General features: G+C 47.4%; 1 protein-coding gene across 4 annotated transcripts in view; it reads right to left on the bottom strand.

Moving 5' to 3' along the window:
• The window catches only part of DDX4 (DEAD-box helicase 4), a 369,112-nt gene that overhangs the window by 319,109 nt on the left and 30,101 nt on the right, over nucleotides 1-19,902 (bottom strand). For all 4 annotated transcript variants that reach the window (XM_030193136.1, XM_030193139.1, XM_030193137.1 and 1 more), the window contains one exon: nucleotides 11,730-11,813. In XM_030193136.1, coding sequence (XP_030048996.1) covers nucleotides 11,730-11,813 — 84 coding nt within the window. The remainder of the gene's footprint in view (nucleotides 1-11,729; nucleotides 11,814-19,902) is intronic.

Below are 19,902 nucleotides of genomic sequence, written 5' to 3'. Positions count from 1 at the left end.
CTGGACGCTACATCAAAAGTATCATAGGCACCCCTTGGCAGGAATTTCCTACACGCCTTCAGCTGCCTGACCACCTCCTGAAAAGGCTTGGCCTGCTCTGACGGGAGCTTATCGACCAAGTCCACCAACTGCCGCACATTGTTCCGCATGTGGATGCTCATGTAGAGCTGGTAGGATTGGATCTTGGACACGAGCATAGAAGAATGGTAGGCCTTCCTTCAAAAAGAGTCAAGAGTCTTAGACTCACGCCCCGGGGGCGCCGATGCGTAATCTCTACTACTCTTGGCTTTCTTGAGAGCCAAATCCACAACTCCAGAGTCATGAGGTAACTGGGTCCTCATCAACTCCAGGTCCCCATGGACTCGATACTGGGACTCAACTTTCTTGGGAATGTGGGAGTTACTTAACGGTTCCGCCCAGCTCGCCATCAATGTCTGCTTCAGGACATTATGAAGGGGAACAGTGGACGATTCCTTAGGTGGTGAAGGATAGTCCAGGACCTCGAAAATCTCAGCCCTGGGCTCGTCCTCAGTAACCACTGGGAAGGGAATGACTGTAGACATTTCCCGAACAAAGGAGAAGAAAGACAGACTCTTGGGGGGGGGGGGGGGGGGGAGAAAGCTCTCTCTCAGATGAAGGAGTGGGATCGGAAGGAAGACCACAAGACTCCTCATCAGAGAAATACCTGGTGTCCTCCTACGCCTCCCATGAGGCCTCACCGTCGGTATCGGACACAAGTTCATGAACTTCAGTCCGAAGCCGAGCCCGTCTCGACGCCGAGGAACCCGGTCCTCTATGGCGGTGCTGAGAGGAAGACTCCCGTGCCGGCGGCAACAAAGCTCCCTCCAGCGACGTCGGCGGGGAGTCCTGGTTGGCAGCACACGCCAATGCCGCAAGCGGTACCGGTGTCGCAGTCCGCGCCATGGGCGGAGAGCCAACTGCCACATCTCTCTACAGTATCGCCAGCGCAGGCACCGGCGGTACCGGAGCAGAAGGTCGTAACAGCCCTTCCAGAATCTCCGGAAGTATGGCTCTGAGGCGCTCATCCAGAATGGCAGTCGAGCAAGGCAGTGGGGCCGGTAAGAACCTGTCTGGAGCGCAGAGGCGGTACCGGGCTGTCCGGAACAGAGCGCATCGACACCTCTTGTATGGAGGGCGAGCGGTCCTCCTGGCGTCGACGCTTCACGGCTACCGAATCCTTCTGTGTCCTGGAGCTCTTGGTACCGTGACGGGAAGGTGACTGATGACGGTGCTTCTTCGCCTTCGCAGAAAGCACGACAGATGAGGAAGACGTGGAATCCAAACGTCTCCTCGGGGCTGGGTCCGAAGGTGGTCGGTCCCAGGGGGCCTGCACCGCAAGAGCCCTCAAGGCAGGTGGAGATCCACTCGATGGCTCATTGCTACCAGCGTGGTATCTCTGGACACCCATCACCTGCGCTCCGGACATCGATGCTCTCTCCGATGCAGACATCGAAACCGGCGATGACCTTGGTACCGTTGGCTCCGTTGACGTCGAAAGACAGGACGAGGCTCCGAACAGGATGTTCCACTGAGCCAATATCACCGCCTAGGTCCTCTTCTTGAGCTGGAGGTACAAACTACAGGCGTTAGGGCGATGACCAGCCCCGAGACATTGAAGACACGAAACGTGCCTATCAGTGAGCGAGATCGTCCGATTGCACCGTGTGCACTTCTTGAAGCCACTGGCAGGCTTCGAGGACATGGGCGGAAAAATCGCGCTGGCGAGGTCAAAAGCGATGATGCCGGAAAAAAAAGAGGCACCAAAAAGGGAAAAACCCGTATGGGCAGTGAAAAAAGCCGCTAACGCAAAGAAAAAGAAAGCCCTTTTTTGAAACATGAACACACAAGGTGAAGATATGCCGAAAAGGCACAAAAACCGCGTGAAGAACGCGACGGGGAACTCTCTGGGGGAGAGAACAAAACATGTCCGTTCTGACCGCAGAGAGAGACTGCTTGCGTTCGGGCGGGAAGACATACGCGCATGCGTGATGCGCACGGATCACATGAGAGCTAGCAAACTTTTGTTGCTAGAAAAATCTTCCGATGCTGGGGGCTGCCATGGACGTCACCCAATCGTGAGAATAAGCAGCCTGCTTATTCTCGGAGAATAGGAGTGTACTACCCACCACCTGGCCAGGTGGAACAGACAGATGTAGAAATGTTAAAGGAAATTAGGAACGCAAACAAACTGGGCAACACGATAATAATGGGTGATTTCAATTACCCCGATATTGACTGGGTAAATGTAACATCAGGGCATGCTAGGGAGGTAAAATTCATAGACAAAGACTGCTTTATGGAGCAGCTGGTACAGAAGCAGACGAGAAAAGGAAAAAAAATTCTAGACCTAGTCCTTAGTGGAGCGCATGATGTGGTGCGGGAGGTAATGGTGCTGGGGCCGCTTGATAACAGTGATCATATTGATATTAGCTTTCAAGTATACACAGGCAGGAAATCTAATACATTGGCATTTAAATTTTAAAAAGGAGACTATGATAAAAAGTGAGGTGAAGAAAGCTATAGAGCTAAAAGAAAATCCTTTAGAAAATGGAAGAAAGAACCGACTGAAAATAATAAGGAACAGCATAAAATGTCAAGTCAAATGCAAAGCACTGATAAGGAAAGCTAAGAGGGACTTCGAAAAAAAAGATAGCATTGGAGACAAAAACACATAGTAAAATATTTTTTTAAAGTATATTAAAAGCAGGAAGACAGCAAAAAAAAAAAAAAAAATAGATTGGACCACTAGATGATCGAGGGGTAAAAGGGGCAATCAGGGAAGACAAAGCCATAGCTGAGAGATTAAATGAATTCTTTGCTTCTGTATTCACCGAAGAAGATTTAGGTGGGATACCGGTGCCAAAAATGGTATTCGAAGCTGACAAGTCATAGAAACGGAATGAAATCTCTATAAACCTGGAGAATGTAATCGGCCGTTCTATAAATTGAAGAGTAGCAAATCTCTTGGACTGGACCGTATTCATCCCAGAGTACTGAAAGAACTGAAAAATGAGCTTGCAGAACTATTGTTAGTAATATGTAATTTATCCTTAAAAATCGAGCGTGGTACCAGAAGATTGGAGGATGACCAATGTAACGCCGATTTTTTAAAAGGTTCCAGAGGAGATACGGGGAATTATAGACCGGCGAGTCTGACGTCTGTGCCTGGCATAATGGTTGAGACTATTATAAATAACCATTATTTATCTCTCTCTTATTGCCAAGGGCTTTTATGGGCTCTCTCTAGTCAGTTTTTTTTTTCTCAGTTTCTACCTGCTGGAAGACGTGCACAACACATCAGTCGCATTCTGAGCCCATCAAGAAGGATGCTAAGGAAGCCTGGATTAATGAGAGAAAGCCAACATGGAACCTTTTTTAAAAATGGGCGTTACATTGGCCACCCTACAATCTTCCGCAAGCTCATTTTTCAGTTCTATCAGTACTCTGGGATGAATACCATAAGGTCCAGATTTACTACTCTTCAGTTTGTAGAACTGCCCCCATTACATCCTCCAAGTTTACAGAGAATTCATTATGTTTCTCCAACTCATCAGCTTCGAATACCATTTCTGGCACCGGTATCCCACCCAAATCTTCCTCGGTAAAGACCGAAACAAAAAATTAATTTAATCTCTCCGCTACGGCTTTGTGTTCCCTGATCGCCCCTTTTACTCCTTGGTCATCTAGCAGTCCAACCGATCCTTTTGCCATCTTCCTGCTTTTAATATACCTAAAAAAAGAGGTTTTACGATGTGTTTTTGCCTCCAACGCAATCTTTTTTTTTGAAGCCTCTCTTTGCCTTCCTTTTCAGCGCTTTGCATTTGACTTGACATTCCTTATGCTGTTTCTTATTATTTTCAGTCGGTTCCTTCTTCCATTTTCTGAAGGATTTTCTTTTAGCTCTATAGCTTCCTTCACCTCACTTTTTAACCAGCTGTCGTTTGGTCTTCCGTCCTCCTTTTTCAATACGCGGAATATATTTCGCCTGGGCTTCCAGGATGGTGTTTTTGAACAGCATCCACGCCAGATGTGAAGTTTTGACCCTCGCAGCAGCTCCTCCAAATTTTTCTTTCACCGTTCTCATTTTATCATAGTCTCCTATTTTAAAGTTAAACACTAATATAGTAACATAGTAGATGACAGCAGAAAAAGACCTGCACGGTCCATCTAGTCTGCCCAACAAGATAACTCATATGTGCTACTTTTTGTGTATACCTTACCTTGATTTGTGTCTTTTTCAGGGCACAGACCGTATAAGTCTGCCCAGCACTAACCACGCCTCCCAACCACCAGCCCCGCCTCTGCCATCGAATCTCTGCTAAGCTCCTGAGGATCCCTTCCTTCCAAGCAGGATTCCTTTATGTTTATCCCACACATGTTTGAATTCTGTTACTGTTTTCATCTCCACCACCTCCCACGGGAGGGCATTCCAAGCATCCACCACTCTCTCCGTGAAAAAATACTTCCTGACATTTTTCTTGTCTGCCCCCCTTCAATCTCATTTCATGTCCTCTAGTTCTACCGCCTTCCCATCTCCAGAAAAGGTTTGCTTGCGGATTAATACCTTTCAAATATTTGAACGTCTGTATCATATCACCCCTGTTTCTCCTTTCCTCCAGAGTATACATGTTCAGGTCAGCAAGTCTCATCTCCTCACACATCTTGTAACGCAAATCCCATACCATTCTCGTTGCTTTTCTTTACACCGCTTCAATTCTTTTTACATCCTTAGCAAGATACGGCCTCCAAAACTGAACGCAATACTCAAGGTGGGGCCTCACCAACGACTTATACAGGGGCATTAAAACCTCTTTTCTTCTGCTGGTCGCACCTCTCTCTATACAGCCTAGCAACCTTCTAGTTACGGCCACCGCCTTGTCACACTGTTTCGTCGCCTTCAGATCCTCAGATACTATCACCCCAAGATCCCTCTCCCCGTCCGTACCTATCAGACTCTCACCGCCTAACACATACGTCTCCCGTGGATTTCTACTCGCTAAGTGCATCACTTTGAATTTCTTCGCATTGAATTTTAATTGCCAAACTTAGACCATTCTGCTAGCTTCCTCAGATCCTTTTTCATGGTTTTCCACTCCCTCCCGGGTGTCCACTCTGTTACAGATCTTAGTATCATCCGCAAATAGGCAAACTTTACCTTCTAACCCTTCAGCAATGTCACTCACAAATATATTGAACAGAATCGGCCCCAGCACCGATCCCTGAGGCACTCCACTACTCACCTTTCCCTCATCCGAGCTAATTCCATTAACCACCACCCTTTGGCTTCAGTCCGTCAACCAGTTCCTAATCCAATTCACCACTTTGGGTCCTATCTTCAGCCCGTCCAGTTTATTTAAGAGTCTCCTGTGGGGAACCGTGTCAAAAGCTTTGCTAAAATCTAAGTAGATTACGTATACAGCTCGGCCCTGATTCAGTTCTTCGGTCACCCAAAGAACTCAATGAGATTCGTTTGGCATGCTTTCCCTTTGGTAAAACCATGTTGTCTTGGATCTTGCAACTTATTGGCTTCCAGGAAATTCACTATCCTTTCCTTCAGCATCGCTTCCATTACTTTTCCAATAACTGAGGTGAGGCTTACCGGCCTGTAGTTTCCAGCTTCTTCCCTATCACCACTTTTGTGAAGAGGGACCACATCCACCGTTCTCCAATCCCTCGGAACCTCTCCTGTCTGCAAGGATTTATTAAACAAATCTTTAAGAGGACCCGCCAGAACCTCTCTGAGCTCCCTCAATATCCTGGGGTGGATCCTGTCCAGTCCCATGGCTTTGTCCACCTTTAAGCTTTCCAAGTTGTTGATACACACTCTCTTCCGTGAACGGTGCTCTATCCACTCCATTCTCGGGTGTACTTTTGCCAATCACGGTCATGCTCCAGGATTTTCTTCTGTGAAAACAGAACAAAAGTATCTATTTAGCAAATTTGCTTTTTCTTCATCATTACCCACATAGCGGTTCGCAGTATTTTTTAGTCTCACAATTCCCTTTTTAGTCATTCCCCTTTCACTAAAATACCTGAAAAAATTTTTGTCACCCTCCTTACATTTCTAGCCATTTGTTCTTCCGCTTTCGCCAGACGTATCTCTCTCTTGGCTTCTTTCAGTTTCATCCGGTATTTATCCCCGTGTTCTTCTTCTTGAGTTTTTCTGTATATCTGGAACGCCAACTCTTTAGCCTTTATTTTCTCAGCCACTTGCTTGAAGAACCATATCGGTTTCCTTTTTCTCTTGCTTTTATTTACTTTCCTTACATAAAGGTTTGTGGCCCTATTTATAGCTTCTTTCAGCCTGGACCACTGTCCTTCCACTTCTTGTATGTCCTCCCAGCCCATCAGTTCCTTCCTTAGTTATTCCCCCATTTTACTAAAGTCAGCACGCTTGAAGTCCAGGACTTTGAGTTTTGAGTGGCCGCCCTCCACTTCAGCTGTCATATCAAACCAAACCGTTTGATGGTCACTGCTGCCGAAGTGGGAACCCACTCTGACATTTGACACGCTATCCCCATTTGTGAGCACCAGGATCCAGAGACGCTCCCACCCTCGTGGGTTCCGTCACCATTTGTCTGAGCAGAGCACTTTGAAAAGCATCAACGATCTCTCTACTTCTTTCTGATTCCGCAGATAGAACCTTCCAATCTACATCCGGCAGATTGAAATCTCCCAGCAACAGCACCTCTCTCTTCTTTCCCAACTTTTGAATATCTGAGATCAGGTCTTTATCTAATTCTTCCAATTGTGCCAGAGGTCTGTAGACAACACCTACGTGGACAGAAGTTCTATTATCCCTTTTTAAGGTGATCATTATCGCTTCTTCCTTTCCCCAGGTCCCTGTCGTATCATTTCTCACATATAGAGCTACTCCTCCACCCTTACGACCCTCTCTATCCTTCCTGAATAAATTATAGCCTGGTATGTTTGCATCCCATTCAAGGGAACCATTGAGCCACGTCTCTGTGATTGCAACAACGTCTAAGTCTGCCTCCAACATCAGGGCTTGAAGGTCATGAACTTTATTGCTTAGACTGCGAGCATTTGTGGTCATCGCTTTCCATCTACATTTCCTGGTATGTGCTTCAACATTTATGATTTGGGGGTATCTTTTCTCTTTGGGTACCTTCATATCCTTTTGTTCCAACTTTGCTTTCTCTTCTGCCTCAGTTCTATTTTCAGGATCATCACTGTGTTGTAATGGAGCAAAAGAATTCTGTAGGGGCAACACTTGTGAGGGCGGATGCTTTTGTGTCACATAACGAGGTCTGCCTGAGCCTACTGTGAACCATCTATTCTTAGGTGGTTTTATTCTTTGAGGCAGTAGTGAGAAGACGGTATGATTCTGTACAGTCCTAGAAGCTGCTATAAGTGCATCCAATTCCTGCTTTACTTTACTGAGCTCCTGTTTTAAACTAGATAGCTGAAGACAGATAGGACAAGACTTAAGTCTCCAGATGATTGGCCTTGAAATTAAAGCACCACAATTGTTACAGAGAATAAAAGTCATCCTGATTGGTTGAAATGGGTATGAGCAGGTGTACTATGTTGGGGTGAACAGTCTGTAAGATTGCCTGTGTATGACTGAGGAGTAAAGTAAATGAGTTTTGGCTTGTCTATGAATGTGTGGAAAACCCTGGGGTGGGTGGGATTATAAATCCCAGTGAGTCAGCTAAGTGCAGTATCAATGAGAGTTCTCTCTGATAATCAGAATGGTAGAGTCTGATCAAGAAATTTTCAGTTCAAGATTAAACTTTCAAATTCCCCTGGAATATAGCTTTCCTTTTGTAAATAGATCTAAATATTCCCAATAAGTTATAGCAGTTTCAACAATGTAAAATGCACCTTTATACCACAATGTAGTTTTACAAGCCTACCCTCTATCAGAGCTAGGCAGGAAAGGAAAGAGGGTTCACAGGACAAATTAATTAAGCAATAAATTAAATAAGCCTCAAAGAAAATATGAGGTATCTAAACTCTAGGCAAAAAGTATTTGATTTCTTATGTATACTTACTTCAAAGCAAATATCAAATCCAATCATATTATGATCACTGTTATCAAGCAGCCCCAGCACCATTACCTCCCGCACCAGATCACGCGTTCAAAGACTAGGTCTTGAATTTTTCCTTCTCTCGTCGGCTCCTGTTCCAGTTGCTCCATAAAGCTGTTCTTGATTTCATCAAGGAATTTTACCTCCCTAGCGTGCCCCGATGTTACATTTACCCAGTCAATATCAGGGCAATTGAAATCACCCATTATTATTGTGTTGCCCAGTTTGTTTGCGTCCTAATTTCCTTTAACATTTCTGCATCCGTCTGTTCATCCTGGCCAGGCGGACGGTAGTACACTCCTATCACTATCCTTTTCCCCTTTACACATAAAATTTCAATCCACAGTGATACCAAAAGTGTTTTGTTTCCTGCAGAATCTTCAATCTATTTGATTCAAGGCTCTCCTTAATATGCAATGCTACCTCTCCACCAATTCGATCCACCCTATCAGTATGATATAATTTGTACCACGGTATGACAGTGTCCCACTGGTTATCCTCCTTCCACCAGGTCTCAGAGATGCCTATTATATCTAATTTTTCATTTAGTGCAATATATTCCAACTCTCCCATCTTATTTCTTAGGCTCCGAGCATTTGCATATAGACATTTCAAACTATGTTTGTTGTTCCTATTTACATCATGCTTAGTACTTGACAGTATTAATTTGCTTGCGCATAACAGGTAGCATTTCAGAAAATGCTACCCCAGAGGATCTGGATTTGAGCTTTCTAATTAAGAGCCTAAATGTTTCCAGAATCTCTCCCCCACATTTTCCTATTGTCTCTCCCACATATTCCTATGTCATTGGTACCCACATATACCAAGACAGCCGGCTCAAGCTGCAAAAGTTCTGCCCTACGTGGCAAACATGTTCTGGAAAGACAAAAAGGAGGAAATGTCCTATTGTGGATTAAAAACTGGCTGAAGGATAGGAAACAGAGTGGGATTAAATGGGCAGTATTCACAATGGAGAAGGGTAGTTAGTGGGGTTCCTCAGGGGTCTTTGCTAGGATAGCTGCTTTTTAATATATTTAAAATGATTTAGAGATGTGAGTAACTAGCGAGGTAATTAAATTTGCTGATGACACAAAGTTATTCAAAGTCATTAACTCGCGACAGGATAGTGAAAAATTACAGAAGGACCTTACGAGACTGGGAGACTGGGCGGCTAAATGGCAGATGTTTAATGTGAGCAAGTGCAAGGTGATGCATGTGGGGAAAAAAGAACCCAAATTATAGCTACATCATGCAAGTTTCCACGTTAGGAGTTACGGACCAAGAAAAGGATCTGGGTGTCGATAATACACTGAAACCTTCTGCTCAGTGTGCTGCTGCAGCTAGGAAAGCTAATAGAATGTTGGGTATTATCAGGAAAGGTATGGAAAACAAGTGTGAGGATGTTATAATGCTGTTGTATCGCTCCATGGTGCGACCGCACCCTGAGTATTCTGTTTAATCCTGGTCGCCGCATCTCAAGAAACATAGTAGAATTGGAAAAGGTGCAGCGAAGGGCAACTAAAATGATAACGGAAATGGGACGACTTCCCTATGAAGAAAGACTAAGAAGGCAAGGGCTTTTCAGTTTAGAGAAGAAAGAGACAGCTGAGGGGAGACATGATAGAGGCATATAAAATAATGAGTGGAGTGAAACAGGTGGATGTGAAGCGTCTGTTCACGCTTTCCAAAAATACTAGGACTAGAAGGCATGCGATGAAACTACAGTGTAGTAAATTTAAAACAAATCGGAGAAAATGTTTCTTCACCCAATGCATAATTAAACTCTGGAATTCGGTGCCGGAGAACGTGGTGAAGGCGGTTAGCTTGGCAGAGTTTTAAAAGGGGTTAGACTGTTTCCTAAAGGACAAGTCCATAAACCACTACTAAACGGACTTGGGAAAAATCCACACAATTCCAGGAATAACATGTATAGAATGTGCTGTACGTTTGGGAAGCTTATCAGGTGCCCTTGGCCTGGATTGGCCGCTGTCGTGGACAGGATGCTGGGCTCGATAGACCCTTGGTCTTTTCCCAGTGTGGCACTACTTATGTACTACTTATACAAAATGCTGCAGCATGGCTGATTTTAGAGGCAAGACAACTGAACAAATAAAATCAGCACTAAAAGCCTTGCAATGATAAACAGAATGTCAGGCTCGCCCAGTGGAGGTGTGAGCCATTGTGCCCGATGGAGGATTCCTCACCGGGCTGTCGGCCAACCCCGAGTTCCCCCTGTGCCCTCCTCCATTCCCCAGGGGTTGAGCCCCCAGGTGCGGGAAGCAAACAGCAGAGAGAACTGAGACCAGAACAAAGTCCACGGGCACGGCCAAGCAATGGGCAAAAGCAGGATCAGGAGCAAACAGTGGTCCGTGCCAGGCAGCAAGCAGTAGCAGATCCAGAATCAGGCAGGGGTCAATACCAGGCAGCAAATAGTAGCAAAACCAGAAGCACTGCAATTACACAGGAAACTGAATAGAAGCCGAAGCACGGAAGGACTGGAGGAAGGGCTTTAAATAGGACAGGAATTAAGCCCAAACATGCACAGCTGTCTTCAAGATGGCTGCCCCCACCGGAGACGCCCTCAAGCCCAAATATGGGCTTCCTTCCTGAGGCTGCCCAGCTCCAAGATGGCCACCCCATCCTAAGGCGCACACCTCTGAGATGGCCGCCATATCCTCAGATGCCCGTATCTTGCATACACAGAGAACATGACACAGAATGGCACCTAAAGTTTAATATTCTGTTAAGACACTTAAATGTTATTACCAGTTGTGTCCAACGTATCAAATTCATTTTCTACATACATTCAGCTCATGCATTCATTTTCCTAGCTGCTATTACTATTTGTAAAGTTACAATTTTGTTAATTGTTTGGAAAAAAAAAAAGTCTTGGTAGCTTGCACACTGTTTGGAAACAAAGTCTTGGTAGCTTGCACACGTGCACTATGTTAAGTGTTCTGGTTACCTATTTGACTTTTGCATCTTTAGTACTTATTTATGTAAGTACTTATGTAAAGTACTTATTTATGTAAGTAGCTATGATCATAACAGTTTATAATACTCTTCCTTCATTTTCTTGTTTTGCTTTATTTTCTACCATGTAAGATACTTTCTTTTACAATGTAAGCTGCGCTGAGCACTGCTGTATGTGGGAAAGCGCGGGGTACAAATGTAATAAATAATAATAAAAAAAACACGTTCTCTTTGAAATTTAAAGAAGTATTTACTGAACAATAAGAGAATTTCCAAAAACAGAAACACTGAGAAATACAGTATCATAAACAAATAGGACAGGATATTCCTATATCACCACATTCCAGGTACACAGAACATCGTGAAAGAAGAGATTTTCACCTTGTTCATTTAAGAACCCCAAAACACCTGAAAAGAAACTTTTTTTTGTGATTGTTAAAAGCTACTCCCCTACCCAAACCCACTCCCCCCAAAACCCCCCCAAAACCTCTCTCCCTCTCATCCCTTCCAATCCCCACATCTTAAAAGGAACAATGACTGATAAAAGGCTCCCAAATTTTCTCCCACTTAGTGAGTTCTCTTTGAATGATTTTACTTGGTACAGTGAAGTTCACACATCAATGTGCACTACTCAAAAGAAGCCAATGCACCAAGAAATTAAACCCTCTCTTCTAATTATACCTTTCATGGTTCCAAAACTCCGTCTGGCTCCAAACCCTCCTATACTTGGATGGTCTCTTCGGTTGGATTCCTCATTCACATCTTCTATATAAAATAAAGGACAAACATTCCAGTTCAATGCTTATGCTATTACAGCGAAGTAAAAATGAGCCTTTCAATGGAGGAACAGAATTTGGGGTTCTAACACTGAAGCACTTGGTACATTAAACTCAGTCACTAAGGACTAGATTCTATACATAACTAAAAATGTAGCACCGAAATTAAATTCGCCTAAGCGCAATAAAGTACACCTTAGATGTATTTTAGAGATTAAGCCTAAGTTTTTACGCAGTTTATAGAATATGCACGACTAAATTTAGCTGCAGGCAGTTACGCCAAAGTAAATGCAGATGACTAAATCAGGCGCGGACCGGGTGTATTTTATATCACCACAACTAGATTTTAGAAAACGCTTATGATCTGCCCATTCCTCACGCCCCCTTTTCAACCATACAACTTAGAATTTACATGTATCACGTTACAGAATATGCTTCCAGTATGTAAATTCTAATTCATGCCAATGGGAAAATTAGGTTCTTACCTTGGTAATTTTCTTTCCTTTAGTCATAGCAGATGAATCCATTACGAGTGGGTTGTGTCCATTAACCAGCAGGGATAGAGCACTGAAAAACCATAGTGCCTCATGGCCAGCTAGCTCCATCTGCCTCTTCAGTATTTGAAGCTTCCAAAGCAGTGTTACACCGCAAAGCATAACAACATGAACTTTCCTCACAGCGGATGAACGCCCCAAAACTGGAGCTATAAGTCAAAGGAGGGAATGGACTCATCCTCCTGTAACTGAACAGAAATCCTGAAGACTGTTTTCCAACTTCTCCCAATGAGAGAACATATCTACAAGAAAAACTGAACATAAAAGTAACATGAATCGCATAATGAACCACTGAGGAAGGGTTCATGGATTCATCTGCTATGACTAAAGGAAAGAAAATTACCAAGGTAAGAACCTAATTTTCCCTTCCTTGTCATCAAGCAGATGGTCAAATTATGTATCAGACCTGATAATTTTCTTTCCATTAGTCTGTATAGATCAATCCATAGACAAGTGGATTATGTCCACCCACCAGCAGGGGAGATAGAGAGCAATCTTTTGGCTCCCTATATATGGTCACATGCAGTCACCAATTCCTCAGTATGTCGATACCAAAGCCCATGGACCTTGAGAAATTCTCCTGTGACTGACAACTCAATTCTTTAACCGCCGCAGCGGGAGGAACTGAATTGATTAATTGGCCCTGCCACCACAAAAGTGGGAGGAACTCAAACAGCTCACTTAAACAGTTTCGCTCCAACTCCAGGTAAATCAGGGAACTTAAACTTGTTGAAGTTGAACTTGACTTGAACTAGAAACTGAACTTGAGAAGTTGAAGGTGCCTCTGAAAAACCATAAACACAAGTAAAAAAATACACCACCGTTTTCTGGGTGGGGCTATGGATTGATCTATACAGACTAATGGAAAGAAAATTATCAGGTACGATACATAATTTTACCTTCCATAGCGTCCGATAGATCAATCCATAGACAAGTGGGATGTACCCAAGCAGTACTTACCCAGGGTGGGACTCAGAAATGCCAAACAGCAACACTGAGGCGCCGAACGCCACATTAACCCCTTGTGGCCACGTCCAGGTGATAGTGTTTGGAACAGGTATGAAATGACGATGAAGTCGCCGATCTACAACTGTACTCCAGAGAGATTGATCTCAATTTCCGCCGAAGCTCTCATAGAATGAGCCTTCAGATGTACCGGTGGCAATTTCCCCGAAAGAATGTATGGTGAATCCATAGCTTCCTTGAACCCACGAGCCAAGGGTTGGATGGCTTGTGACCTTTGTGAGGCCCAGCAAACAAACAAAAAAGATGATCCGTTTCCCGGAAATCATTTGTCACCTTCAAGTATCTGATGAGTACTTAACATCCAGGCATCGAAGGACGAAAAACTCCTTCGGATCATCCTCCACTCGGCACAAAGAGAGGCAGAGTTGTTGATTCACATGAAAACAAGAAACACCTTTGGCAAAAAGGAAGGTACTGTGCGTATAGAGACCCCCGCTGCCGTGAATTGCAGTAAGGGGTCTCTACCAGACAAGGCTTGAAGTTCTGACCCTCTTCTCGCCGAAGAGATTGCAACCAGAAACACAGACTTCAGGGTCAAAACCTTCAGAGAAATTCAAGAAAGAGGCTTCTGTACTGCTCGCAGGACCAAGAAAAGATTTCACGAAGAGATGATTGAGCTCAGGGGAGGTGCCAGTTGGTTAACTCCCCTTAAGAAGCGCACCATAACATGGACGAGAGAGAAACCCTTCACATGTCCTCTAAAGCAGGCCAAGGCCGCTACCTGAACTCTAAGAGAACCCAGAGACAGTCCCTTTTGGAGACCCTCCTGAAGGTCAAGATGGAGGCTACTGACGCCGAAGCGGGAGAATGGATCCCGTTGCACACCAGGACTCAAAGGTTAGCCAAACTCTGGCGTAAGCTGTTGGTGCGCAGCACCACCTCGCTCTCCCCATAGTGGCTATGACTCGGTCCGGAAAACTCTTATACGTCAGTCGAGTCCTCCCAATAGCCACCGTAAGATCACATGGGAGTGGGCCCTGAATCACAACTGGACCCTGGCGCAAAAATCCTCGAAGTGAGGAAGACGCAAAGGCTCGCTGGATCAAGAGCCGCATCAGGTCCACATACCACAGGCACCTGGACCAATCTGGGGCCCCAGCATAAATCGCCCCGGGTGCAGGTCCACCCGTTTCAGACTTCTGTGCAATATGGGCCAAGAGGGAAACACATATAGAAGCTCTTCCACAGGCCATAGCAGAAGGAGGGCATCGATTCCCAGAGTCTGAGGGACCAGGCCTCTGCTGAAGAACCACGGAGCTTTGGAGTTGGCAAGGGTTGCTAACAAATCCATGGTCGGCAGACTCCAGCGGCTCGTGATCCACGAGAACGCCTGGTCTGAGAGCTGCCACTCTCCCGGACCCAACACATGCCGACTGAAAAAGTCTGCCTCGACATTCAGATATCCTGCAATGTGCGCTGCCGTCAGTGCTCCAAATGCTGTTCTGCCCAAAGGCGCCAGCGCCTCGCTTCCCTAGCCAAGGGAGTGGTCCTGGTTCCTCCCTGCCTGTTGACCTAGACCACCGCCGTGGCCTTGTCGGACAGGATCCGCCCTGACTTCTGGAAAAACAGCCGCAGAAAGTCCTGGAGGGCCAGACGAATCGTCCTCAACTCCCAGAGATTGATGGGCCACTGCACTCCAGCGGGGCCTAAATTCTTTGTGCCGACAGTCCCTGGCAGTGATCCCCCCAACCTGACAAACTGGCATTCGTGGTGACTACAATACACGCGGGCGTCATCCGGGGCATGCCCAGACTGAGAGAGTCTGACCGCAATCCTCTGACACTGGGGACCAACGGCTGAGCAGAGAATGCTGTACCGGCCTCCCAGGTTCGCGGCGCTGACTTGGGTAACAAGTTGGAGACCTGAGCCTGCAACGTTTACTTCCCCGCCTCTGGAAGAAAGACTCTGCCTACCTGAGAGTCGAAGATCACTCCTAAGTACTCCAGAGAGTGTGAAGGACTTAGCCGACTTTTCTCCAGATGGATAATCCAACCCAAGGATCGTAGTAGGGAGAGAACCCTGACCATGGCTCTCACACCTTACTCAAAAGATGGTACCCGGACCAGCCAGTCAACTAGGTAAGGAAGCACTGCCTTGTCTTGCTGAGAAAAACCGCCATGACGACTATCACTTTGGAGAAGGTCCGAAATGCTGTTCCAGCGCGAAAGGGAGGCCCTGGAACTGAAACAGGGTGTTCAGGACTGCAAGCGAAGACAACACTGAAAAGGGGGCCAAATTGAAATGTGCAAATAGGCCTCTGTTATGTCCAGAGCTGACAGAAATTCTCCCTTCCTTACGGTGGCCAAGACCGACCGGAGGTACTCCATCCTGAAGTGACTCACTCTCAAGGCCTTGTTGACTCCTGAAATCGAGAATAGGCCGAGAGGAACCTCCTTTCTTTGGTACCACATAATAAAAGTAGCAGCGTCCTGTGCCACATTGTTCCACCGGAACGTGCACGACAGAGCCGATAGAATGAAACTGTCCAGAGACAGCTTGACCGACGCGAACTTTTGCAGCGATTTGCAAGGAGAGGCCAAGAATAAATTCTTCAGTTTGTAGCCATCTCGGATGACTCTGAGGAGCCACTCATCCGTTGCTACTCTGGCCCACTCACCCAGGAAGGACAGCCATCCTCCTGTCAAATCCAGGCCATAAGCCAGGGCCCCCAAAATGGCCACAAGCTCTAGGGGTAGCTCTGGGAGCATCACCGCCGAAGCGACGGCCTCCACGAAAAGACTGCCAGCTGACGCTGCTAGAAATAGAGCGTTATCCAGTCGAAACCCGAGGGCCCCTCGAAAACGGCCCCTGGAGGAGACCATACGAGAAGTCGCCCTGTTCCTGACCTCTGGGAGCCACTTGATTCCTTTGGAATCTCCCAGCTCCGACACTATCTTATGCAGCCCGACTCCGAAAAGGAGCTTACCTGTGAATGGCAACTTGCCATAAGGCCCTTATAAGCCGTGTCAGCTGCCCCATGGCGGAGAGAAGGCCAAACGGCGGGCAGAAACAACTAAGAAAAGTTCCTTAGTAGCAGCCCGAAGGCATCCTATAGCCGATCCGCCACATAGACCCAATCTTTTCTAAGGTTGGACCAGCCGCTATTAGCTCCCCCGCAGAGGAAGTCTGTTGAAAGGCGTTAAGGCCAGGCCTGACCACGTAGGAGCCGCAAACAGCAGCCTACTACACAGGGAGGCTGATTCAAAGTCCCATTGCAAGGCGGCTTCTAACCTCCTGTCCTGCGTGATCTTGAGAGCGGTGCCGCCTTCCACGGGCAAGCCATTCTTGGTCCCTGTTATGACAAGAGAGTCCACTGTAGGAAGGCGGGAGGACTCGCGCTCCCCCTTAAGGGGAGCGAGCGCTGCATGACCTTAGCGACCGGAAGGGCAGCCTCCTGAGAACCCCATTGCCCCGCAATAAAAGCATTCAGTGCCTCGAAAGGTGGAAGGCCCTAGGCGGGCGCCTGGTGGCCGATACTATAGAAGGAGCCACCGAGGAGGAAGGCCCACCATGAGGTGCTGAGATTCCCAGAATTTTCACAGCCCGCACAATCAGGTTAGAAAACTGCTCCTGGCAAAAAAGGCGGGCAGGAGCGGAAACATCTGCTCCATCTGAGAAGATCTCACCGTCCTCCAGCATGTACACCTGAGCACTGGGAAACCTAGACCTGCTGCCCTCATCTACCTCAAAAACAGCAGACTCCAAGTCTAGAGGTAGAAGGGCTACCCTGGGGTGCTTGTGCGACCCTCAGAGCGCCTATCAGCCATGGGAGTCCCAGCCCTTAAAGGTGAAGAACCTGGTGCCTAAAGGCACGAAATCTGGGGAAAGAGCTTCATGCTCCGCTCCCCCAGCAACACCGTCTCTGAAACAGCTGTAGAAGTAGAGACACGGAGGTGTGCGAATCCAAGATGGCGCCTGCTGCTTCGGTACGAGAAGGCACCGCGCGGGAAGAAAAGGCGCTCCTTTTTAACTTAGGTGCCTTTCCTGAGCCACACTTCTTTGGGGCGCCCTGCTCTGTTAAGTAGCCATCGCGGACTAGGGAAAAATATATCATGAGTCGCCATCGGGAGATGGGCGGCTATTGCGGAAAGCGCTCCGCAACTGGCGGCAAAAGGGCGGGCAAAAGCGAGCAACGCCGAAGAAGGCTGCGCTTCTCCTGTCGAAGGTTGACCGCGGTCCGGGGATACAGGCGCCGCACTATACATCCCGGAACCCCCTCCCGCTTAAGCTTTCAGTACCTGAAAATCCTGGGCTGCAACGAATCTGCCCGCGTGAGCAAACACCTGTTCCTCTGTTCTTTTTTTTTCTTCCTTCAGCAGGAGAAAACTCACGTTGTGCTGGCTCCAGCAGGAGGGGGGAGAAGGGAGGGACCTGGCACCACCAGGTGTCACCGCTCGATCCCAAGCTTGGGAGACCCCTCAACCCCGGGGGTTAACTCAACTACACCTGCAAAGCAGGAGAGGAGACCAACCAGAGAGCCCAAATCCAAGCTCAACTACCCTACAAAGTAGGAGAGGAGACCAAAGCGCAGCTGCTGAGTCTTGTGACCATTCCCTGCTAGATAAAGAGAATACTGAGGAATTGGTGACTGCACATGACCATATAAAGGGAGCCAAAAGATTGCGCTCTATCTCCCCTGCTGGTGGATGGACATAACCCACGTGTCTATGGATTGATCTATCAGACGCTATGGAAGAATCCATTACGAGTGGGATGTATCAAAGCAATCCCTAGATAGGGTGGGAACAAGCCACACCACGCGCCGGCACTTGTGCTCCAAAATGTGCGTTCCTCCAGGCAGACACATCGAGCCTGTAATGTCGGGCAAACGAGAGCTTAGAAGCCCAAGTAGCTGCACTACATATCTCTTGAAGAGAGAGTGCTCCAGTTTCAGCCCAAGAAGAGGAAATCGCTCTTGTGGAATGTGCCTTAAAGGCTTCAGGCGGAGCTTCTTTGAGCCAACAGGCTATAGTGGCCTTAGACGCTGGAGACCCCTGCGCGGACCTGACAAAAGAACAAAAAGATGGTTCTGAAAGCATATGACATGCGCAGATATTGCAACACAGCCCTGCGCACATCCAGAAGGTGCAACTGCCCATAGGCTTCTGGAAATTCCTCTTTAGAAAAGGAGGGGAGGAAAATAGGCTGGTTTAGGTGAAACGCTGAAACCACCTTAGGCATGAAGGAAGGCACCGTACGTACCATTACTCCGGACTGAGAATTGCAGAAAGGGTCTTGACAGGACAGCGCCTGAAGCTCAGATACCCGTCTCGCCGATGTCACGGCCACCAAAAAGACCGTCTTTAAGGTCACATTCTTCTCAGAAGCTCGCCTAAGCGGCTCGAAGGGCGAACACTGAAGGGCCTTTAAAAACCCCAGGTTCCAGGCCGGACACGGAGCCCGCACAGGAGGACGGAGCTGAAGCACCCCTCTAAGAAACCATGTCACTTGAACACGCAGGGAATTACAGGCCAAGCCTTTTTGTAATCCATCCTGCAAAAAGTCACGTATCGGCGAGACAGAAGCCCGCGTGGGTGTGATCGCTTTAGAAGCACACCAAGCCTCAAATTGGCGCCAAATCTTGGCATAAGCCATAGAAGTGGAACGCTTGCGGGACTGTAGGAGGGTGGAAATGACTTTACTGAATATCCCTTGTCTCTCAATTGCGCCCTCTCACTAGCCATGCCGAAAGACCGATGCGGCATGCGTCCTCCATGGTCACCGGGCCCTGTGACAACAGGTTCGGTACCAGAGGTAACGGCAGGGGATCCTCTACCAGCATCCGCCGGAGATACACATACCACGGCCTCCTGGGCCAATCCAGGGCAATGAGATCCACCTCTCCTTGGTGGAGCCAATTCCGCAGGAGTACGCGCCCTATCAAGGGCCACGGAGGGAACACATACAGGAGGCCCTGAGGCCAGGGTTGAGGCAAGGCATCCAACCTGTCGAACGAGGATCTCTCCGTCTGCTGAAGCAGCACGGGACTTTGGCATTTGTGCTCGACGCCATAAGATCCATTAAGGGCTTTCCCCATTTGGCACATATCTGCAGGAATTCCTCGTCTGCAAGTTCCCATTCCGCTGGGTCGATTTGATTCCTGCTCAGATAATCGACTTGCACGTTGCTCTGACCTGCAATATGAGCTGCTGACAAAAACTACAGATGAAGCTCGGCCCAGTGGCAAATCTGCGCGGCCAGTGCTGTGCACTGAGTGCCTCCTTGGCGATTTATGTAGGCCACTGCTGTCGTGTTGTCCGACAGAACTCTGACAGCCAATCCTTCCAGGGTCAACTGAAAGGCCAGAATCGCCTGGAAAATCGCTTTCAACTCCAAGCGATTGATGGACCACTCCGACTCCCCGGGTGTCCAAAGACCCTGGGGATGCCTTCCCTGGCAATGTGCACACTAGCCCTTCAGGCTGGCATCTGTTACCACCAGGCACCAATCGGGGAGCGCTAGCGGCATTCCTCGCCGCAGCATGCTGTCTGAGAGACA

Source organism: Microcaecilia unicolor, chromosome 2, assembly GCF_901765095.1.
Source record: "Microcaecilia unicolor chromosome 2, aMicUni1.1, whole genome shotgun sequence".
Lineage (NCBI taxonomy): Eukaryota > Metazoa > Chordata > Amphibia > Gymnophiona > Siphonopidae > Microcaecilia > Microcaecilia unicolor.
This window is presented reverse-complemented; position numbering and strand designations above follow the sequence as displayed.